We start from the raw sequence: 25,341 nt of genomic DNA, 5'->3' as shown, positions 1-25,341 counted from the left end.
AGGGAAATATGCCATAAAAGGAACTGAATGGTTGTGATATGCTTATCAAGTTATCATTATGAATTAATTCTACTACAATATTATCATGCATTTTGTTAGACAGTAGATGATTGGATATGCGTTTTGATGTCTAAGCTCACAATATTCTGAAGAAGATGAATGGAAACCTCAAGTTGTTTGTCATTGGTATACGGTGAGAACACTATGTTTTATTACCCGGCTTTCATCCAAACAAAACCATTAAACGAACAAGTGAGAGAACAAAATAAATGTATTTAGAGGCTTATAAAAAATACTTTAAATAATAGTTAGTTGATTGATTACTTGATTTTCGTAACAAAAAAAATACATTTTGCTGCACGTCGAACGGGTTGGTCTAAGTGAAGCATCACAACCATTTTCTTAGTAAAACACGTGCATTAGCTTATATATTGGAATTGCTAAACATGTGACTTTGCTGTACTAGGGTAGTTTGGACTTTGGATTAAAGACATTATTAAATAGTAATATGAATGTAAGCTCAAATGGAGAGATTTTCTCTGTTAAACCACGTAGAAGGAATGTTTCAACAATTGTGGATACTTTGGACAAATTTATAATCTTGATTGGTTAACAAGTGCATCCAAGAATCAGTGCACAGCTGCAGTGGAAAAATTGCTAAAGAATCTATGGAAGTAATTGAAGATGAACAGTTGAAATTGTTGGAATTAGTTGCGTCTTATAAAGGGTTGACTTCAATATTTTCAGTTGACTATGATGCCTTACAGTCTATTTACTTATTATGTAGTCTGTTTACTTATTATGTAGAACGATTTAAACCAAACCAATATGTTGTTGGCTAACACTGAGGAAACTTTGAAGGCATGTCAGTCTGCTCTCAAGGAGCGAGATTTTATCATACAAGAACTGAAAAAGGTAGGTATATCTTTTTCTACTGGTATGATTATTTGTCACTACGAAGATGTTTATGTTCATTTGTATTTATACATGTTTATTTATGTTTGTTTTAGTTTGTTTATGTTCATTTGTGTTGGTTTACATGAACTGATTGTTTAGGTTTTAAACAAACGAACACGAACAAGTCCATTTTCTTAATTAACGAACATGAACAGAAAAAAATTGTTGCCTTATATGTTCGTGTTCGATTAAAGTTAAACAATGAACGCAAACATGCCCCATTCGGTTCGTTTCAGGCCTAATACTGTGAGTTTACTACTTTACTCCTTGAAACCGTTTATTTGAACCGGTAAATATCTTGTTTTGATCCGAACCAAATGGAAGCTTTTTAAATGGACTCAGTTTGATCCTGTTTTAACGCGGGAAAAGGAGTCTTTTTTTACACCGACCCATTGTGACACGAGCCCATTACCTGAACTGAGTCGTATGTATTTTAGTCCGATCCTGTTATGGCCCGAGAAACATGAGTCTTTTTTATACCGACTCATTGTGACCCGAGCCCGTCATGACCCGTTACCAACCTGACCCGTACATTTAAATTAAGTATTTTTATGTGTTAGCCCTGCTTGTGGTGCGCACATATGATGTATATATGTGTGAACCCTCGGGTGGGCAAAAGTGAAATTGCACTAATTTTGACGTTATTTTACTAATCTCGTGAAAATAACGTTAAAAGTGACGGACGGTTAATCAGGCATCATGTAGTGGCGTTGATAGCCGAAAGACAAGGGTACATGCACCGATCAGCCGGTGTCTCGATGATTGAGTGCTATGTGCCTTATGTCCAAGGCTTGATGCAAAACTACTATCGAGCCGGGGGTCTCACCGAAAGCAGCCTCTCTATCCTTATAGGGTAGAGGTAAGGCTGTCTACATCTTACCCTCCTCAGACCCTACCATAGCTTTGCTATTGGTGGGATATACTGAGTACGATGATGATGATGATGATGATTTTTATGTGTAATGATTGATGCTTTTAAGATGCCTTTATGATCAGCTTATCTAATTTGATTCTATATTTATATGCAGGGAGTTCGTCCTAATCTAAAAGCAGAAGTATGGTTGTTCTTTTATGGAGTTTTAGCACCTTAGATCTGTCAAACTGTCTGTATGGACCCTTAAAAGATTGTTAAGTTATTTGAGTGAGTGTTTTGTTGAACTATTTTAAAATGTATTTGGATTGATTTTAATAAAAGTTTGTTTTAATATATATTTTGGTTGGTTATAATGAAAGTTTGGTCATTTAGTACAATTATTATGCGCTCTGACTAAAAAGATATATTTCATTTAGCACAAAATAGTTCAAAGGGGTAAAATAGTCATTCTGCACAGTTATTCAGATGTCCAACCAAACAACACTTACTGGCTCAGAACCTCTTAATCATTCAGACCTCTTAATGATTCAGCACTTAATGGTTCAGCACTTTGCCAAACAGCCCCCCTTAGGGTGCGTGAACCTAGATTGTTTTATGAAAAGGAACGTTGGGAAAGAGTAATATATACATTGTGTTGAGGTTAAAGAAAACTAGGTTTTTAACACCATAAATTTTGCCATCTTCATCAATACTTTTTATGTCAAAATATATATAAATTTCTACTTTTCTACTCATATATTTTTTGTTTAAATGAATCAAAAAATAAATTCAATCCTACCCGAAAATCCTCTAAATCAAAAGGTTGTTAGTCAAAATGAATTAATTCCACCACAATTGTTTCAATATCCACATTACTACCCACAATATCCACTATACAAGTTCAAATAAAGGTTTCACAAGCATAATACCCGATCTAAATGAAAACTCAACACCGACAAGACCACCATAAAAAGGGAAGAAAGTGGTCAAGTCATCAAGCAAAGGAAAAGAAAGTTTGGTCTACATACTACATGACGTTGAAGGAACGAGAAAAATAAGAGAAAATATTTTCTAAATAAGATGGTGGAATAAAAATTCGTTAAAGTTGATATTGCAATATTAATAATGGAAACGTAACAGGAGGTATCTGAAATGAACATTTTGATCGATTTTAAAATCTTATAGAGACGTTTCTAAAATCTTAGAGACGTTTCTAAAATCTTATAACACTAATGAGAGATCGATTTTATAAGTAATTCTTCAACTTAATCGCGGCATGGCCAACAAGTAGGGTGAGCCTTGTGACTTCTAGCTTTTTATGTTTTTTAAATTTTAGTTATTGTAGTGTATGAAGACGTTTTTTTATATATTTTTTTTTAATTTAAAACTAATGAAATTGATTTTTTTTTATTATCGTTTTTACATTTATAATTTAATTTTAAATATATAAAAAATGGAATTTGGGTAATTAAAGAATATGAGTCTCATTTTGCAATTTAGGTATTTACGGTTGAATTTGGGTAAAAATAAGGTAACACTCCCTCAATGAAAGTTTAAATTTGGACACGAGTGCCACTTGCACACTAAACTAAGAAAACGAATAAAAAATTAATCAGTTTGTATAGGTTCAGTTCATAATTTACGATTACAGAAAAAGTGAGTTTGAAACTTGGAACTAGTTGTTTACCTTAAATATTGTTCTTTTTAAACTATGAAGTTGTGATGTACAACATAAATAAATTTTTAAATTTCAGTACGATCAAAGAAATAAATCTAGAATTTGAACTGTAAAACTAAATCGTTTTGGTTAATTCAATCAATCTGTCTAGTTTGGGTTATTGTATTTAAAAATCATAGTTAACAATTTAACCAATACATACAAGTATAAATAGACTAAAAGAATGACAATGTAGAGTCTAAGCTATAACAGTTACAAACAAGAATTAAAGAACACTTAATGTTATTTAATAACCCCCCCCCCCCCCCCCTCTTCAAGCTGAGCGGTGACGGTCCAATGTGAAGTAATTGACGAAAGTGTTTGAACTGAGTGCTGGGAAGACTTTTAGTAAATATATCTACCACCTGAAGCTTGGTTGGATTAAACTTCGTGCATAGCTTTCCAGAAGATACGAGTTCTCGTATAAAATGATAATCAAGATCAATATGCTTCGCTCGTCTGTGTGAAACAAGGTTTTGAGAAAGAGACAAGGCACTACGATTGTCACAAACGATAGTTGGACGAGCAGGTGGTCAAGGATGAAGTTCACATAACAAGTGAATTAACCAGACAATTTCTGCAACCGTAATTGCCATAGCTCGATATAGATTCACAACTTGAGCGTGCAATGGTAGGCTGTTTCTTTACACTCCATGAGATAAGATTGCCTCCCCAAAAAATAGAGTAACCATAGGTCGAGCGACGGGTTTCAATGCATCATCAGAGTAGCCAAGATGGGAAGTATGAGTAGGACGACTATATTGAAGACCGAATGCTAAGGTTCCCTTTAGGTAATGAAGAATACGTTTGACCTCCTGATAGCGAGCAACAGTTGGAGCATGTAAAAACCGACTAACTTGATTGGCAACATACGATATGTCTGGACGAGTGATGTTCAGGTATTAAAGAGCACCCACAATAGAGCGATAGTGAGATGCATCTTTAAATAATTCACCTATAGAAACAAAAGAAACATTTATGCTAAGAGGTGTTGGTGCAGGTTTAGCATCCAACATCTTTGCACGGGTTAGAATGTCACTAGCATATTTTGATTGATTTAGAAATAAACCATTTTTGGTGTAGGTAACTTCAAGTCCAAGAAAATAGTTGAGTTCCCCTAAATCCTTGATGGCGAATTCTTTGTTGAGACAAGTGATGAAATTGGTAAGAACAGAAGGTTGATTTCTGGTTAATATGAGATCATCGACATAAATAAGGAGGTACATGATACACGTATCTATTTTTAAAATAAAAAGAGATGTATCCGCACGACTGCAAACAAACCCATTTTGTAAAAGGAATGTACTTAGAAGATGAAACCATGCACGGGGGGCTTGTTTGAGGCCATATAAGGCCCTTTTTAATTTGCAAACATGGTTTGAAAATTTATGATCGACAAAGCCCGAAGGTTGCTCCATGTACACACACTCCATTAAATGATCGTGAAGGAATGCATTGTTGACATCTAATTGATGAAGTTCCCATTGGTTAACGACAGCGAGGGACAAGACGATGCTAACAGTGGTAGCCTTAACAACGGGACTAAAGGTATGAGAATAATCAAGACCCAGAATTTGGCTGTAGCCTTGGGCCACAAGACGAGCTTTATAACGTTCAATCGTGCCATCAGAATGGTACTTGGTGTGATAGAGCCATTTAGAGCCCACGATGTTACGTTTAGGAGGTCGATAAACTAAAGTCCAAGTGTTGTTTCGGTGGAGAGCAGCTAGTTCTTGATTCATGGCATGCACCCATTTGTCATCTTTGGACGCAGTTTTATAATTTCTAGGATCGGTGGTGGTGAAAAGAGCATGATGAACTGGAAGATTATGAGTGTGAGATATATCGGCACGATAACGGGGTTTAAAGATTCCAGATTTGTCCCGTGTTATCATGGAATGTGAGGAAAGTGACAGCGGTGGTGGAGGTTGTATCGGGATAGTGGAGGGTGACGGGGAAATATGTGAGGAATCCGTAGCAGAAGACGAGGCGAGGGTGGATGGAAGGGAAGTTGGTGGGGAAGGAACAATAGGTGAAATAGGAATGGTAGTGGGTATAGGTTGTTGCATGGGGAAGCTATCCAAGCAAAGTTTGCATGGAGAGTTAACATGGGTGAGTGTTGGGGTTGTGATATGTTGTGGTTATTGGTGTAATGGTGGATATAGAGGGAGGGTAGATCCACGGATCCCTTATCCAACCCGCGGATCGTCGAAAGACATCCGCGCAAGGAACACGTGGATTGGTAAAGCCATCCACAGCCCAAGACACGCTTTGTTGATCTCCACCATAACCCGCGGATTACCATGCGAGCATCTGCGGAAGGAATCCACAAACAATTCAAGGGACTCATCACACGTATGATCCCCACGTGATATGGAATAGCAGTTGTAACAAACTATTTCTAGAAAATTCCCCTAATACCACCTGATAGCGACATCGGCCAATGGAAATATGACATCTGGACACGTAATGGCCATCCCACGACGTGCACAGATAATGGCTGCCCCATAAGCGGGTCCAGGCTGTCACATCCAATAAAGGCTTGACACGTGTCCATTCAAGTAGAGAGGGAATAAATCGATAGTGACAACTCCACCAATCACCTTCCCCCACCTTTGGCTATAAATACGAAGATCATCTCTTCAAGGTATTCATTCACACTCTCACGCCTTATGCAATATACCGGTACTCGTATTATTTCCGATCAGAATACAGTACTGATTCTCACGCCAAAGGGTGGTTACGGGAAGACCCCCCACTCTGTCATTCTCGTAACGAGACTCAACGGTGTTCTGTTTTGCAGGCACTAGCTTGGATCTATTCTCATAGCGCTTCAGAATACTCACACCTGGGGAAATATCTAATCGGACTATCCAGTTCGACTTAGTGTTTCTTCAGTGGAGTAAGAGGTGAGGATAGGAAGGCAATATCTAGAAAACTAGAGATTTCAAGGGATGAAATAGGTGTGGCACTTGATGAAGTATCCGTTGGGAAGCAGGTTTCATTGAATTTAGCATGGCGTGTGACATAGACCCGGGAGATGACCGGGTCCAAGCACTGGTATCCTTTAAATTTAGGACTATATCCAAGGAATATGCAAGGTAGACTTCGCGGGATGCTTGGTTGGTCAGTTTAAATTTAGGATCTGAAATCCATAAATGAGTAGAGTGTTTGTGTGTGCTTTGAGTGTGTGTAGGCAAATGTGATGGAATGATGGTTTAGGGTTTTAGGGAGGTTTAGGGTGTTTAAATACCCCAAGCCCATAGACCCTACGCCCATAACCATTCCCTAATTCATCTTTTATTTCCAAGCCCACCGCCCAACTATTATTATTTAACACAATTAAATAATAATCAATCAATCATACCCAGTGGAATTCCGTCAATAACAAAGCTTTAAGTAGAGTCTAGGGAGGGTGGGAAGAGAAAGGGGAAAGGGTTACGAGGGGGTCAACCAAGAGTACTAGGTTGATACCATATGAAAGGTTGTATTTCAATGATTTGTAAAAACAATACATACAACTTACAAGTATAAATAGACTAAAAGAATTGACAGTATAGAGTCTAAGCTACAATAGTTACAAACAAAAGTTAAAAGAACACTTAATGTTATTTAATAGTACTGGCATGTGTATTTTTAAAAAAATGTATCATCCTACAAACTATATGAAAATAAAATATGAAAATAAGAATTCATGGCATGTCAACGCTAAACTTCGCCATATCCTTTTTACCACCGTATCTTTTAAACTCATAGTTATCAAGGAATATGGTGTGACGGTAATATGTCTTTCTATTTTAAAAGTGAATTATTCAAATCCTGTAATACACAAATATTAAGCGGTTTACAAAAGTATTTAAGAGTATATTAGTTTGTCATTTAAAAAAACAAATAAAAGTCACCAAAGCTTTATATTCAAAATTCATTACAAAGTGACTTTTTAAATCTTATTACCAAACTCAATCGAATTTGAACATTCAAATAAAAAAATATAACATTTAAAATTTTGAACCTCAATTATTCGAAATTTCAGATATGTAAAATTTTGGATTCAAGTAGGAATCTAAAAATTTTCGAATGGTTTAGACGCCCAAATCCAAAACATGAATTATTAATTATATATATGACTTTATAATTTATTCGCTAAGACACTAATTTGGTTACTTAAATATTTCTTCTTACACAGTCATTCGTCGGTTCCCAACTTTTCTTGACTTTCTCCCTCCCTTTTTTTTTTGCCTATTTTACATATTATACTTACTAGGTTAAATACCCGTGTATAGGTAAACTATGTTAACAAATGATCAAAACAATAGGAAATAGTTATATAAATTTGATATTAGATGAATGAATATGAATATGCATTACAACGTTAAATACAATAAAAGTTTTATAAAATAAAAAAGAAAAAGAGAATTATATGGCAAATTTTCAATAATTTCTGAAAATTTCGTCATATACAACATTTGTAGTTACCTCTTTATTGAATATTAAAAGGTTGACTTCATCTCTAATTTTAATCTAGAATTTGTGACATAAATCTCTAAAAACTTTTGTTGTATATAATGCATAAAATTTATTTAATTGACTTTTCTTACTAATAACACATTATTGTTACTAAAAACATAAATCATTTAGTACTAATATTAATTGGATATAGGGATTTATATTTTTAAGGAAAATAGTGTTTAAAAAAAAAGATTGATACAACTCATAAAAATACTTAAATAAATTAACAATACACAAAGTTTGCATAAATAAATTATATTATAAAGTAATATAAATTAATATTTGTGTTTAACATTCAATAAAATATATATATAAGCAAAACACCATATACTAAGAGTTTAAAACAATGCTGTTCACATAAACTGAAAAAGTATTTTAAAACATAAAAAACATTATCCTAAATATAAAAAACAGCTTTATTTTTCCAAATCAACAAAACATCTCAAACAACATGAAACCATTATAGGTTTTAGATAGCAACGACCGTTAGATATTTTGGTCATATTTACATGTATTTTTCTTTAAAGGTATTAATCTAAATTTGATGCATATGAGCATATAACACCACATGATCGACAATGAAAATTACCGTTGTTAAAATTTGTTTTTTTATGTGAAATAAACCAATTTTAATAATAATAAAAAACATAGGATAGTAAGATTATATAAAAATTTAGTTTCTAAGCTTTTGAGCATGTTGTTGTTGTTATTATTATTATTATTATTGGAATATAGAATTATAATTATAGTCGGAAAGTAAAAGATTTTAAAAATCATGGATGGTTTTCAAAATTAAAGCGTTAAGTGTAGTTTATAGTAATTAGAAATAAGATTAAGCATAAAATTTAAAGCATTCACTTTTTAATATGAAATTATTAAAACTATTATTTTGTATAAGTAATTAAATTGTAAGAAACCATGGAATGTTATATTAAAATTTTTAAAACAAATATTATAAAAGGATATCATTAAGAAACATTTTTTTTGTTAAAATTAAATATTACATGTTAGATTTTTGATGCTTTAATGTGATAAGAGATAAGTTATGAAATGTTTTAAATGATTTGTTTTAATAAAATAATTAAGAATTAATGATGAAAAGATAAGGGTGTCATTTAACAAACTATTAGGCTAATTAAGAGACTTATGGTTGAACAATCATTTTTATTTATTATAATAGTAGATTCACACATTCAAAGTCAAAATTTGAATCTCCATATTAGTGCCCGAATCATAATCTGAAATCTCAGATATCCTAGATTAAACACCCCTATATATTTAAGTAATTAGTTACTTTATCTCCTAAAAATAACACTTCATACCATTTCAATAAATTTGTTGATGTGCAAAGTTCATATTAAAAACACACACACACAAAAATATACAAAAAAAAAACATATAATATCTCACGAAAATAGAGTGTTTTTTTTAATGCTTTTCCTTTATCAAGTATCACTTAGTGACCATTAATTGGGTATCAAGAGAGAAGATTTCTTTTTTTTTTTCAACTTGGTGAGTGGAACTTTACACCCATTTATATGTATGTGCATATTTAGGTTTAGGTTTATTAAAAAAGAGGATGTGATATTTAACGAAAAGGAAATCAAAAATCACAATTACAAGAGGTAAATTTGATAATTATATGTGTCCAAAATAAACCGAATATAATTTGGATAGCAATAATATAGATGCCATATAGATATCTTGTTGTTCCGAAAGATTTCATTAAACGACTAACTCATAGAACTTATAGCTATGCAACCATTCAAGATATCAAAAGCCCATTGCATCTGTGGCGTGGACGAAGAAAATCGACCGAAACTGGTGGATATGTATAGATTACCAAAACTAAATGATCGATGTTATATTGTTAGAAGCCGTTACCCCGTTCCATTTGTTGTTGAGCACTTGAGTTGTTAGATGAATTATGTGGATCTATGCAGGTATTCTCCAAGTTGGTGTAATATTAAAAATAGTTTCTCCATTCCATTAGTTGTTAAATTTTTAGAAGAATTATTTGGATCTATGATTTTATGTAATCTGGATATGAGGTCAGGATTAGCGAATGCCCTGACCACGTTTCAAGCATCTACTTCTACTATTATAATAAATAAAAATCTATTTGTGTCATTTGGCATTTAATTGCATTACGTTTGTGTCACTTGCAAAAAAAATTTCAATCATTGAAACCTTTTTTTCTTTATTTAAATAGAAGGATAATCAAATTGGTAAATGGTTCCATAACCGAATCTTTCTTTAAATGCGTCATTCTTATTATGAGTTAATTATTTAGATAATTAATAATAATAATCTATAATATATATAAACGAAAACCCAAAAATCCTATGTGTCGCGATGTGGTCGCTCCCCCCTTTTATGGAAGCCACCAGATTTCTTGATTTTTAAATGGAGGCCTCTTATTGATTTAACCCAAATTCATGGGTATGGGTCTTACCAAAACCAGATAGCTCTTAAACGGGTTATAACATCTCATTAAATTAAAAATCAATCTTACCAATTATTTGATATGAAAATCATATAAAATAGGAATATACTAAAATTTAATATCCAATTTAAAAAGAAAGAGATATTATTTATAATTAATAAACAATTTTATAGTAAAAAACATAAGCAGGTCATGGGTCACCAAATCCAGATAGTTTTTAAACGGGTTATAACATATTATTTATTTATGAAACCATTTCATCATCAAACCCTAAGTATATTATTAACTTTCTTACAATAAAGAAAATTAAAATCCAAAAAATAAATATAAAAAACCGAAAAATATAAAACAACCATTCTCTCAAGCCATCAGATTACTTTATTTGTAAATGAAGGCTTCTCACGTATTTGACCCGAATTCATGGGTAAAGGTCTCACCAAACCCAGATAGCTCTTAAACGGGTTATAACATCTCATTATATTAAAAAATAATCTCATCAAATATTTGATATGAAAATCCTATAAAATAGGAATATACTAAAAATTAATATCTTATTTTATTTAAAAAAGATATTATTTATAATTAAGAAACAATTTTATAATAAAGAAAATAAACGGGTAATGTGTATCACCAAACCCAGATAGCTTTTAAACCGGATTATAATATATCATTTATTTGTGAAACCATTTCATCATCAAACCTCAAGTATATTAATTATTAACTTTCTTACAATAAATAAAATTAAAATCCAAATATACATATATAAATATTAAAAACGAATCATGTAAAACAATCCCCGTAATACATGGGATAAAATCTAGTAACTAATAATAGTGGCGTAGCATTGTGAGGTAATGTTATTGTAATTTGTGAGACCTCACGAATGGAAGTATCTCCACCGGACATGGGCATGATTCACATGAGTGCTTATTATTCTTTCATGAATCATCATCATCATTATTATTTAAAAAACAAAATTAAAGGACTTAGCTTAAAGAATCAAATATTGCAGTAATCTTTATAATTAATCAATCATATTATATATATAAGTGTCCAATTCAAAACTAACTTGAAGTAGAAAATTGTGAGAATGGCATAAACACTTATACGTTATGCATTAAAAGTATAATCACATGTAGTGAAAGAGAGTATATATGAGACATATTTGTGTCATTTTGCAAGTTTTTATTTTCAATCATTAAACCTCTAATTCTTTAAAAAAAATAATCAAAATTGATAAATGGGTATTCCGTAACCAACCCTTTGTTATAAAAAAATATATTGATTTCCATATAATTTATAACACACATGCTGACTTTTCGTGCCTTCCTAAATCATATCTGACACAATTGACTTTCTCCCTAAATGATATCAGACACAAAAAATTGCGGTTTGAAATCTTATATGGAGAATCAAAAACCAATCACATAATCTCAAGCTATTTCGTCTATCAAATCTCAGTTGTGTCGATTTTTCTGTAAATACTTTCATGATTTCTCTAAAACTCGATAATAAACCTCTAAGGTTTACGATTTGTTTACATGTTTGATTTTGGTTAAATTTATGATAATCTAGGTTGACGTCTTAATTTTTTTACAATACTGCTGAATTTGTTAAATAGTAATTTCTAATTTCTATCACCATATATATGTGTTTTTATTGATGATTATGTAATAACGTTGTTAAGGAGACGCGGTTATTTGTTTGCATGTTTGATTTTGGTTAAATTTATGATAATCTAGGATAACTTCTTAATTTTTTTACAATACTACTGAATTTGTTAAATAGTAGTTTATAATTTCTATCACCATATATATGTGTTTTTATTGATGATTATGTAATAACGTTGTTAAGGAGAATCAGTTATTTGTAAAGTAGTCTAAAGTTGGTTGTTGTGGAGAGGTTTTAAAACCCAAGTTAAAATGTCACACCACGCTAAAGTCTCACCTTTTTAACACAGTGTTGTCATTTAAAGCTCTTTAAAGCCCAACCCTTTATATTGTGGTCCCCACCTTAATGCATTAAAGCCTCTCTCTTACTGACCGGCGCGGTGTGGAGGCACTTTAAAGCTATGCCACATCACTTTGCCGCCCCCCTTAACCTTTTGCAACCCACAACTAGGGGTCTAAGTGTTGCTTGGGAGTTTGGAGAATCAAAGGTAGATTGTATGGGTTATATTATTTTAGGAACGATGTAAATACTTGATAATGATCCTATGAAGATTGAAGTTGTGCTTCAATGGCATGTTTCTGCTAATTTAAAACAATTAAAGAGGCTTCTTGGGATTAAAGACTATTGTAGAAGGATTATTAAGGCATTTGGCATGATAGCTAGACAATTAGCATAGTAATTAAAAAAAGATGCATTTAATTAGTCTTATATGGATCAAGAAAATAGGAAGTTCTCAGATATTATGGCAATTTGCCACAAATCAGTCATGGGTGATCATTCAAAGAATACAGTTATATTTCAAAGATTGTAGAGCTTCTTTTACTGGAAGGGGGGTCAGGGTAATGCAACAAGAGAATGTTAAGTACGTAGACGGATTAAACTTGAAATAACTACTTCCCCAAGGTGTTGCAACCATTTGATACTCTTAATTTCATCTTCTCAAATAAATCTACGGACTTCACTACGGGTTGCTAAAATCTAGAGGCAAAGACACTCTATTTGTGGCGGTGGGTGGCTTAACCAAGTATAGTCCTTTTATGGCTATGAATTACCCCTAATCTAGAGGTGAAGACACCCTAATCGTGATTAATCGAGACACCATAATTCTTAGCACTATTTGGAGAGAATTTGTGCATCCGCAAGGAGTTACCCTAGCTATGCCCACAACCTACCATCCTCAGACGCATGGGTGGATTTATTAAGGGTCGTGCGGGCGAAAAGGCCCCATTGAGATGAGCATAATAATACAAAAATCAGTATATAACTAGACCTCATCTCTTATTTCTTTTAGGCCCTTCTAAATCAAAATGGAGTTCACTTCCATCATTCCATGAGAACAGGTAAGTAAATCTCAAATATTAGAAATAGAAATAGGAAAAAGAATTGGTGGGTAAAAAAAGAACACTTACTACATATCAAACATTGTCTAGGAAATACAAAAGCATATAAGTTCACATTTAAGTCCGTGTGAAGCAAGATCTACTCTCTGACCAGCGAATATTCTTGTGTTTGGATAGGCGGGGAGGGAAGCATGATTGTGTGGACCTTACTGGGGTGTCATCTCTTGTTGGGCTTAGGGACACCAGGTTTGTTGCTAGACAGGCCGTGTTAAAGGCATAATAAAAAAAAATTGCTAAGTACGAGAAGGCGTGTGTTGAGAATCAACACACCTTCATTCATTTTACTTTCGATACATTTGAGTCTCTTGCCCTCGATGCGGCTACGTTTTTAAAAAGAGTTCAGTGGTCGTGCACAGTAACTCAACGACGCTGAAGAACGATAACTTTGTTTTCAGTAGGACTGGTTTTGCCATTCAAAAGGAGGTGGCGGCACAGCTTGTTGCTCGCTTATCTGTCTCTCTATTGTAATTGGATTCTTTTATTAAAAATATTAAAATTCATATATAAAAGAAGTTTTCAAATGTTATAACTTTAAGTCGGTTTTCCCAGTTATGAATCATTTTTTGAATTTTTGCACATCGCTAATAGTACATAAGCGCCGAAACCGCAAATTAAAAATTATGCCGATTTATTTAAAGTCGGTTGCTGATCCAAGGTAACATAGCATAGAGAAATACTCCCCAATGCTCTTCACAAGACAAAGATGTAACTCTCTTGTGGGTCTTTACAATGAATCTCACAACTTGTTTTTGGATTAATCCTTGTTATAAGCTAGCGGAAATTACTTATAACAAACAAGGATCTCGGATCTTGAAGTGTTTGCTATTTGCTATTTATATTTATGGTAAGAAAGAAAGATAAAGGTAGAGAGGGAAAGTAGGGGTCGACGAAAGGTTTTTCAAAAAATTAGTGTTGCATAGCCATCCTTCCACTATTTATAGTGGAAGGCATGATGACATGCATTCTTTTATTTCATAAGGCTCGATGGACTTATTTATAACAAGGTCTCGGGCCCAAACACAAATAGACTAAACGTAAGCAAGTAAATTACATATGATGATTAAGCTAACAAATTATAATACAAAAGACTGGATTGGGGGATTAAAGTTAAAATATAAAGGGAGACAAAAATGAGAAGTGTGAAAAGGGTTTATGGCCACATAAAAGCCCCTAAAAATTCAAAAAAGTTAATAAAAAAAATTCATAAATCAATATATAAAACAAAAACGAAAAAATTTAAAAAACTAAAATGTTTCCCCAGTCATTCCCGTTCCCAAACAAAAAAGTTCAAAAAGGCACAATGCGAAAATAAACAAAAAACACAATGATAAATAAAAAAACATAATAGATTGCAAAATATAACACAATTTAAAAAATATATATATATAACACAATGTTGAATATCATAACGCAATATCAAGAAAAAAAAGACATAATGTCAAAGAAAAAGACACAATCAATGATAAAAATAAACAAAAAACACAATCAATGACCAAAAGAAACAATGATTTTTTCCTCAACATTGTGTTTTATTTTATTTATATTTATTTATATTCTTTTAAAACGAGGAAGACAATATTTTTGTGTTTTTTTATTAAATTTTGAGTTATGACTTTTTTTATTAATTTTTCATTATTTTCTATGAGGAGGGATTTTTTGCTACAAATTCTTCTCATCCTTCTCATTTTTGTACTCATTTATAAAACATATGTCCCTAAGGCCTAAAGCTATCTTCTTTCTTATTTACGTCATCATCAAACAACATATGTATATCTTTACCTGTAATCTATATTTATTATTAGTTAACGAACTTTCTTGGAGCAAAAACAACCACGATATCTTCATGCTTTCCCTCGGTTTGATCATCAATGTTGTCATCAACCGCTAACCACATTTGTGCCTCGTCATTCAGTATTTTTTGATCTTTAATTCTACCAAACCCTAGTTCATGATGTTCCAAATGCAATCCAAGCTCCTCGTAGATCGTCAACTCTTCTCCAATCCAATTAGCACCAAGATATACCTCATCTAAATCATAACTAGTAGGTCTAAACATTTGTTTCTTCGTCGGTCTCTTGATGGCGCCTAATTTAACGAGCTTATTGTTAATAACAGTGGCTATTTGATCATGAACCGCAAATTTAACCCTTTTCTGGCTTTGGCTCTTGCTCTTTCTCTTGCTTTTGTTCTTGTGTTGGGTACGATTATATTTGGTAGCACAAGCAAGCTTCTTGATTGGTATCGAGAATACAAAAGCAACAAAAGCTACCATGAACAATTGTTGAATCATCTCCATATTTTCTTGGTCAATTTTTTGGTGAGAATGAGGAGATGGTTTGAGTATAAATATAGCAAGAAGAAAAGAGTGACAATGGGCATTTTTAGTGTGGGTGTTAGGTTCATAGGTTGAGAAAGCAAAGAACAAGGCGTATTCTATGTGAGGTTAAAACATTTTTGATTTATCCAACATCTAGTATTTATCGAAAGAAAATTGGAAATAAATAATCCCACCTTTTATGTATTGACCGATAATAATCACACATTTAAAAATCACTAGCAATTTTCCCACCTTTTAACTATTTTTGTCTTACTGGTCTTTCGTTAAAATACTTAACGTCGTTATGTTTTTTCTTTAGTTTCAAACCGATGTTTTAGGGCTTTTGATCGGAAGAACGATACGAGTTGACCGATGTAAAACTTATCTCGAAATGGTGATCCAAACGACGAAACAATGTTTCAATTCGGGTGCTTGAATTTCCAATTAACAAAAATCAAGCCATTTGAATCACCATTTCGAAATAAGTTTTACATCAGTCGACTCATATCGTTCTTCCGATTAAAAGCCTTAAAATATCGGTTTGAAACTAGGGAAAAAACGTAACGACGTTAAGTATTTTTTAACGGAGGACCAGTGAGACAAAAATAGTTAAAAGGTGAGACCATTGCTAGTGATTTTTAAAGGTGGGATTATTATCATCCAATACACAAAAAGTGGGATTATTTATTTCCAATTTTCCTTTATCGAATTATATACAATTATAAGAATCAAACATAATACCTTAGATCATTATCAAAATATCCCATATGGCCATATTCTCATGTTTACATTTGATGTTTACTATGCTACCTTTTGTTTTATTTGTGGTTTTTAGTAATTGGATATTCGATTTAAGATGATTTATGCGAATATTTGGAAGTAACGATTATTAGTAGAGGGGAAGCATGATGCCATGATGGGCTGATGGCTATTAAAAAATGAAGTTGGCCATTTTCTAATGGGCTGGTCCAAGCTAAAGCCCAAAACCTAACCAACCCAAACGAAGCCCGTAATTTTTCAATTTTAATTATCTTATAATCGAAGTTTTATATAATTTACTATAAAACGATTACAATAAAGTGGCAGGCAAACGGGCAACAAGCTGCGCCGCAACCCCCTTTTGAACAGCAAGTGATTTTATAATTATCTTTTATAAAATAATGCATATACAAAAGTAAATCACTTGCTTGACTATAAATCAGTATATTGCACGGATTGAATAACTAAAATATTAAATACTTATAATTATAAAAGAGAGACGAAAAACAAACTTATATTAAGTGAAAAAAGAGAAGCTGGAAAAGTAAACAATAGTAAAGATTTAGGAACTAAGAAAGAGAAACGAGAAGCAACCTTATTTATTTAATGAAGAAAGAGAAGCAAAAGAAAGTAGATAGGGGCTCGGAAAATTGTAGACGCTCACGTCTACTTATTTTTTAAATTATTATTATTATTATTATTATTATTATTGTTGTTGATGTTGTTGAAAGGGGAATCGTCATAATTTAGGAACCAACGTTAAGAGGTCTTTTGGATAAACCTTACAAGTTGAGACCCAATTCAACTCCTGCTGTCATATCTTATAAATAGTTTTATATATGTTATAATTCATAACAATAGTTAATTATATGGTATGAATAAATGTTTTGAAGTTTAAACATGACAAGAATAGAGATTTCTAAATTCTAAAAGTTTTAAAGTAAAACAAAATTTAGTTTCAACAATAGATGTCTTTCACATCCGATTAAACAATGAGTAACTTTCAAATGGCAGTTTCAAAAAAACGTACTTAGATATTAAAAAAGCGTATTCGTAAAAATATTGAAAAATGAAAAGATATGAGGCGTCGTTAAAAGCTTTGTCATTAGGGAAATCTCTTTCTGTCGGTTATTGTACAACAAACAAATAAGTCCTAAAATATAAGTCCTAAAATATCAGAATAATCATAATGGATTTTACTAAAACCAAAAATAAGTCTTAGTAATTTGTTAATAACAAAGTTAATCTAAAATGAAGAATTGTCTGTTCCTAATTCTAATCAATATGAAATGCACCCTTCATACTACGGAGAAAAAACAAAAAAGAATAAAGAAAAAATTTTCAAAATTTTTTCTTTATTTTTAGTATATTTTTACTCAAATTTATTTTGGTCGTGCGAGTCTTATTTTCCCATCAACCTTTACAATTAAACGTTGGAAAGAGAGAGAGCAAGCTTCAAATTGAATAATTGATTACTGAATCTAGTCATCTACCTCCGATACATTTAAGAACTCAATTAACTACCATAACCACATATTACAAAAGACCCCTCATACTATCAAGAAATGACCTTTTGGCCCATATTTATTTATTCCTGTTTAATGTTTATAACACCTTGTTACTGTTATTGGACCTTGATTATTTGTATTATGATACTCGAGTTCTACCCTGAGACTCCACACGCATGTCATTGCAGATTGATGGTGTCATACCATTCATGGCCGTGAGATCGATCATACTATAAGGCCTTTTGGATATGTACCCTGAGAGGACATAGACCATAATAAGAGATAAATCAGTCCAAGGTTATCATTATATTAGTGGATGGTTATTGTGAATGCTCACACACATCACAAATTCACAATTATGTATCCCATGCAGTGCGTTAGTCCCCGACTCACATTTTTATGGGCTGTATATATATTACATTTTGTAGTGTTAATTTTGGTTAAAAAAGTTTAAGCCCCCCCATGTTTTTTTATTTGCCTCCAATCTCCATATAGCTTTCTCCGAAGTCCTAACCCAACACAATAAAATGAAAACATGCCACTCCTACACTTCATATTTGTTAATGACTATTGACATAATTAAAAGAAACCCCTAAAATAATAAGATCCTAATTCTTAAATGAAGAAGAGGGCAGACGGTCCAAGCTTCAAGCGACCATCAAAGTTCCAATCAAATCAGGTTCGTATATGCATTGTTACGGAATGAAAAAAGGGAAATCAAATCGTATGTACTATGATATGTTTAAGTACGTGATATCCTCATATATAATGATATGTTCCTTGACTTGATTTTTATTATATTTTAGAGTTCCCTAAGTTATATTCCAACACACTTGGTAGACGTACAGATTAACAAACTTCTCTTGTACTTTATAAAGAAGTATTTATATAATTTGATCATTGATGCATTAGTGAAGCTCACAACTTACTTCAATGCTTGCTATAAGACGTGTAAGAATGTTTATGTAATATAGAAGTTTAGGTTTTGCGGTACAAATGTATACTCATTAATTGTCTTGTCTTGTCCATACACGAACCATTTTGTTTATTAAAAGCATGTGAAAGGTTATAATTAGGAAAAATGGGTTTTGACTATAACAATTATGCTTAAACTCAAAGATAACTGGAAATGTTAGCAAGTCAAGAACGAAAGCGAGTAAGATGCTTCCCTCAGTTGTTAAGTTTTAACCAATTTAATCTCAACAGATTTTGTTGGCACTACTCCATATATGGAAGATTCCTTCCAACTCATGATAAAAACAGAAAGGTCTTTTATAAGTTTTCCAATTATTTTATAAAGTTTGGATGTATTTTGAAAAGATGTACGTATTTGTTTATATCACTTAAACTAAGTTGATTTTTACGTGATCAATCAAAAGTCCTAAGAAGACTCAGTTACCCTTACTTTGAACGCGCAATGATGAGTGGATGACCGTGCTTAAAGTTGATTTTGAAGGTGAAAGTTGACTCGATAGGTTTACACGTGTGATATATTGTTAAACCCTTTACCAACGTCGCTTTTGAAGTGCACCAACTTTGCCTTTTTCCGGTGTTTGAACTATTGTATCTTTTGATGTTGATATTTGCTTGTGTATAAACTAACACATGAATATTTATAATTATCACATGTCACATATTTTTAGTTTTTGTTATGAAATATTTTAATGGTGTATTTCATACATACACCAACAATTCAATTTTACCAAATTTTAGAAATTCAAGATATACAACAAGAACACATAATGACATAAACGAGTTACAATGTATTCATGAATTATTTATAACCATAGCACTTTAAACAATTCACAGAAGAAACCTTAACACTTTCAAAGCATTACAATTTTGGCTAAAACTTTCCACCACAATGGGTAAATATTCATATTTTTACAAGTAAACACTTATACCTACTATATATGATATCATATACAACATAACAATACCAGTAATAGTGCTAAACTGGCCATTATAAACACATATCAAAGAAGAAAATAAAAACGATCAACATGACTTTCAAGAAAACGAACATTAATCGGTAATGAAGGAAATAAAGCATTAGTAAAGAGTATACAAGATGTCACAACTTCACCTACAAGATTGAACCAAAAGGAGTGCTGTATACAGCTACAACATTATTCCACGTCTTTTAAGAGTAATCTTTAACACATTCACTACAAACACAAGATAGATATATTATATGATTATGAGACACACATTGATGACACCATCTAACCTCAGGTATTCACAACACATCTTGGCCTAGATGGCCAAGATCCTCCTCTTTTCAAACCAAGACAGTATCTTTTTACCATAAAGATTGGTTCTCATAGATCCCATGTTGTCTGATATGAGGTCCAACAGACAATCGTACACATACCCCTGTTTCACCATAATCATTTTATTCAAGCATTAAAATGTGATATTTGATAAGTTTAACCGAAACGGTTTGCTAAAATAGTGTAACTTTGATAACAATATGAGGGAAGAAAAGAAACTACTAACCGTCGAAACTGTCAAAGCAGACTGAATAACAAAGTTTGCGTAGGGGTCGATTAGAAGCAATGCAGGATTTGAGCATGTGATCAACTCCATAACAATCTGCGCAGAAAGATCTTCGCCTGCTTCATTCAAGCATTTCTCGACAACATTACTAGCATACTTGTTGCATGAAAGAGATGCAAAGTTCCCTTGAAGCTGCCTCACAAGCCGTGCAGTAAGCTCTGGTACTTTCAATCCCAGCATGTGCTGAAGTACATAGTTTCTACACAATGTTTATATTATGGTTTTTGTCTTAGAAAAGAGCAAGGCATGTTATATATGATGTTATATTGTAATTATACATATAAGGATTTGGAGACACGAACCCGTAAGGATGTTCCGCTAGAATTACTGCATTCCTCAAAATCTCACCAACCAAACGGTTTCTCACTTGTCCGTGAGAGTGCTCAATACACGCCTGCAGCACACAGCAGCCACTTCTATCGGTTGCAACTTCATAGCATTTATCTGCTATTTCTTTCAGAATAGGCTGCCAAAGTGGCATTGATAATATAAGTTGACAGATCTTAGTTCAAAATATATTACCTTTTTATGCGAAATAGACATATAGAACACAATTGATGAAATGGAAGACCAAAGTGTACCATCAATGAACCAAATCCACATTATGGACATCATGTAGAATTATTCATTTCATTTGTTTTGTCAATTGCATTGAGAATCATATACAAATATTATATACCAGTAAAAACAAACTCTAAAAAATCAATTTTTTTTTTCCTTTTGGACATGTAAAGTAAAGTAAACCAGTTAACAACTTAACATAAAGTGTGACTAAGAGAAACACAACAACAAGACATACAACACTAATAACAATAAGGGAAAATCATCAAAATGGCCATCTTGACCAATGATTTGACAAAATAGCTAACTTTTAAAATTTTCCAATCAACTGGTGCTTGACAAGTATCCCTTGGCACAACAGACGCAACAGACCCATTTTCATGCGCCAGATAGAAATCTACAGCAGGGTGTGCCATGTGAAAGCTTGAAACAATCTCTAAACTAAAAACAAGAAACGTCATGTGATATTTTGTCAAACATATCGGTCTAAACGACCAATTTGACGATTTCCCTAATTATAATAATAGTGGTATGATACCTCAATAACATCATCAGGGAAATGAATCAAGCAATACTGAATAACATGGTGACCATTGGGATCACTAGCCAGTCTAGCCGCACCAGGGCGAAGAGCCGCAATGGCCAAAGTAATCTGGTACGACTCAGTCAAATTCTCCAGCAACTTCTGCACCGCTCTAGTCCTACACAATCAACAACAGCATCATCATCATCATCATATACAATCATCAAAACACAATAACCAAACATAGTACTAATACTACTACTACATACCCATGCGGGTTCAAACAAACAAGAACCATTTCAAGAGGAGCCTCAGTCAAGGCCAAAAGTATCCTAAACTTATGATCATCATTGCACACAGTAATCAGCTTCTGAATCAAATAATTCCCAAACTGGTCCTTCGTCAACTCGCTAATCGAGTCCAAAACCTCGTACAAAACAAGCTCAACCTCTTCGTCTGTCGGGTTCTCAAACTTTGCTTGCAACAGTCTGCACCCACTTTGATCCTTAGCCAGAACACTAATCTTACCCCTCAATTCCTTCAATGACAGCTGACTCAAAAACTGATTATTATTATTATTATTATTATTATTATTATTATTATTATTATTATTGCTTAATAATACCAAATTAGACGACTGGTCAAAGTCAAAGTCAAAGTCAAAGGTCTGGTCAAACCCAGAAGAACGAACCACCTGATCTCTATTGCGCCACAGAGGATAATCATAGTCATACTCATACTCATAACCATAATCATAATGATGTAGGTGCGGGTCCACCGTAAGCTGAGTAGGCTGTCCCACACTCGAATATTGTCGGTTGCTGACGTCACCGCTTCGGAACGGATGAACGGCGCCGATCGGAGCAAACCCATCACCGGCGTGAGTGAGATTCCGGCAACGGAAGGTGTTTTTGGACGAGAGATTAAGTGACGAGAACAAATTAGACACCGTTTCGTCAACATCGATCGAGTTTGGGTAATTTGTCGGTGACTGGTTCCGATCAAACTCCGCCAAAACGACGTCTTCGATCACCACCGGCGACATTGACGGAAACCCAGTTGCGTGATGAGGGTTCCGTTGAGGCTCCATCAAATTCGAAAGGGGGTTTTAATATTATTTGGGTTTTAATTATAAGTAAAAGAAATGGAGTGAGATGGGAGTATGAGCGTTGATCTGATTATTATTATGATGATGATGATGATGATGATGATGATGATGATGAATGAAGTGAGAATTGTGGAGAGAGAAAGTGAGGTTTTAGAGAGAGAAAGTGAGGTGGGTGTATGAGTAGTATGCAGTGCATGCAAATGTGGAAATATTTGTTCATGGAAGGATAACCCAATGACCATCCTCTGTTACCTTAAACTGGCAACTTTCCGTTACCGTTAACTTTTATAACTCTTCATTTTGTATCACCACTTTGTCACAAACAATATTATATATAAAGATAAATATCAATTCTTGGTGCAACAAAGAAGCATTTTGTTTGGAAGAATTGCAAATATATTATGGTAGATAAGTGGCGGTTGTTAAGTTTGCCAACTTTGTATTATTAAAGCATGCAGGTTCAAGTCTCTGCCGATGCAAAATCAGCCATTTTTTTGCCATTTTTTTTGGTTATTTAAATTATATTTCGTAATAATTATTCTTATATACATTGATAAAAGGGATTTTGCATTTTTATCATCAGTGTATCATTGTTAATTTTAAATTTGCTTATTAAGTTATTTTTAATACATTTCTTATGCTTACTAATTTATGTTTATGATTTAGTTTTAGTAATGTCGATACGGACCAAATTTGCGTTGTTTCAAAGCGTCAACGAGCAGATTTTGTTATGTAATTATTTTTTGGTTTAGTTTCGGTACTGCAACCCAGTACCAAACGAATTTGTGTCGGTTTGTCACCACAACGCGCGTTTTTTTAATATGTAAATTTATTGTATCTAAGCATTGACGAATCCTTTTTTGTTGACTACACCATCAGCCCGGCGCAACGCGCCGGGAGTATTACCTAGTTAATATTAATATTCATTTACGTTCATTCATAAATAAGTCGTTATTTTTTGTTAATACTTTATAGCTTTACGAAAGCTGACGTGGAAGGAAGGATAAAGGACAGAGAGAGAAGGGTTGTGATTCGTGGATTGATGGTCTGTTAAGAGCGTAGATAGTTAGATGTGAGTGGGGGATTTAGAATGATTACGTAATGTGTGAGGACTGAGGAGGACAGAGAACGGTTCAAGGTTATGGAGAGAAGTCGGCTAGGCCTAACATGACTTCGTTGTTGATGATTGGGTACGTTACATAGCTATGTTATGTAACGTCACACATAAAAGGAAAGTACGTTATATGTAGCGCACGTTTAAAGTTTTGAAATAAATACGGGTAATGTTGATGTCACTGGAAGTTAAATTTATTATCATATGTTTTAAGTTTATTCTTTTTACGTGTCTTTTTGTCAATCAAATGCTATAACTTACTTTTTAAGCTTATTCTTTTTACGTTAATATTTGTCATTATAAATATAAATCTATAGATATTACTATATGCATATAACTTTTATATTTATAGTTTGTACATTTTTACTCTCATCCTTGGTACATGCGGGTTCTAACATCTCGGATTTTTCATATTTGTTTAAACCGATTCGAGAATGTAATTCGGATCTTTTGAACTATTTAAAACTTGTATTTAACTTAGTTTAACCTATTTTATAATTTCATAAAATTTAATTATGCCAAATAGCACTTAAAAACCTTTAAAATAGCTTAAAATGGCTTAAAACGCATTTTTGGAATTACAGGGACTAAAATTGCCAAAAATGGAAATCTTGTAAAGGACCCCCCCTTCGTGCGGCGCGAAGGAGGAACCCTTGGTTCTTCGCGCAGCGTGAAGCGCGCGTAGATAAGCTAAATTGGTTTTCGATTTTCGTTTAATGCTAAATCTTTTCCTAAACAACCCCAAATCACGAAATTTGAACTACAAGTTACTTAATTTACTATGGAAAAGTGTCTAGGTTCATTCTTTATGATTTGGTCGATATATTTAAGATCTCAAAGCCCAATTTTGTCATCAATATGTTATTCAGTTACCTAAATGAGTCAATTTCTTATTATACAAGTTGTACCTTTACCTATATAAACAAACCATAACTCTAAGCCTTAGTTGTTACTGAAATATCATTATCTCAGCCGTCACCCTTTATTAAACTGACGATTTCACCTTCTTTCTTGCTATTTTACTCGAAATTACAAGCTGCTGTTTGACTTCCAAGCATTTTTAACCTTTGACTTCCGTTTCTCATCAATTTTGGCATTATCCGGGTAAGTTGTCTTCGGTAAAGTTGTTCACCAGTACTCACTTGTCAAATGTCAATAACCCTCAATCAATTTATGAGATTGAGGGGTATTGACGGTTCAATTCGATTCAAACCCGTTTAAGGGCATATAGGTCAATAACTTTGACTAATCAATTTCTCAAACTTCTAGTCGGAACCGAATTTCGGTCCAGAAGATTTTTATTTTTGTTTCGAGATTTTAAGGCCACTAACCAAACCCT

The 25,341-nt window shown here is 33.0% G+C and overlaps 1 protein-coding gene across 1 annotated transcript; it reads right to left on the bottom strand.

Annotated features, from left to right (window-relative positions):
• Positions 1-20,280: 20,280 nt before the first annotated feature.
• Positions 20,281-22,870, bottom strand: LOC143621985 (pumilio homolog 12-like). The gene is made up of 6 exons (XM_077093249.1): positions 22,050-22,870; positions 21,796-21,958; positions 20,999-21,162; positions 20,637-20,895; positions 20,425-20,513; positions 20,281-20,305 (listed from the first exon to the last, which is right to left on the bottom strand). The coding sequence occupies exons 1-6, from the start codon at positions 22,868-22,870 to the stop codon at positions 20,281-20,283; spliced, it is 1,521 nt and encodes a 506-aa protein (XP_076949364.1).
• Between the last annotated feature and the right edge of the window lie 2,471 nt (positions 22,871-25,341).

The sequence above is a fragment of the Bidens hawaiensis genome, unplaced genomic scaffold, assembly GCF_021521415.1.
Source record: "Bidens hawaiensis isolate Kalapana, Puna unplaced genomic scaffold, B.hawaiensis_p1.1 tig00003004_1, whole genome shotgun sequence".
NCBI lineage: Eukaryota > Viridiplantae > Streptophyta > Magnoliopsida > Asterales > Asteraceae > Bidens > Bidens hawaiensis.
The sequence above is the reverse complement of the archived record's forward strand: the minus strand, read 5'-3'. Positions and strand labels throughout refer to the sequence as shown.

Coding starts and splice junctions, on each gene's coding strand:
- LOC143621985 (XM_077093249.1), bottom strand. CDS start 22,870: ATGGAGCCTCAACGGAACCCTCATCACGCAACTGGGTTTCCGTCAATG. Junction 21,163..21,795: donor TCCCTGATGATGTTATTGAG/GTATCATACCAC, acceptor CCACTTTGGCAG/CCTATTCTGAAAGAAATAGC. Junction 20,306..20,424: donor GGTAAAAAGATACTGTCTTG/GTTTGAAAAGAG, acceptor TTGTGTTTGTAG/TGAATGTGTTAAAGATTACT.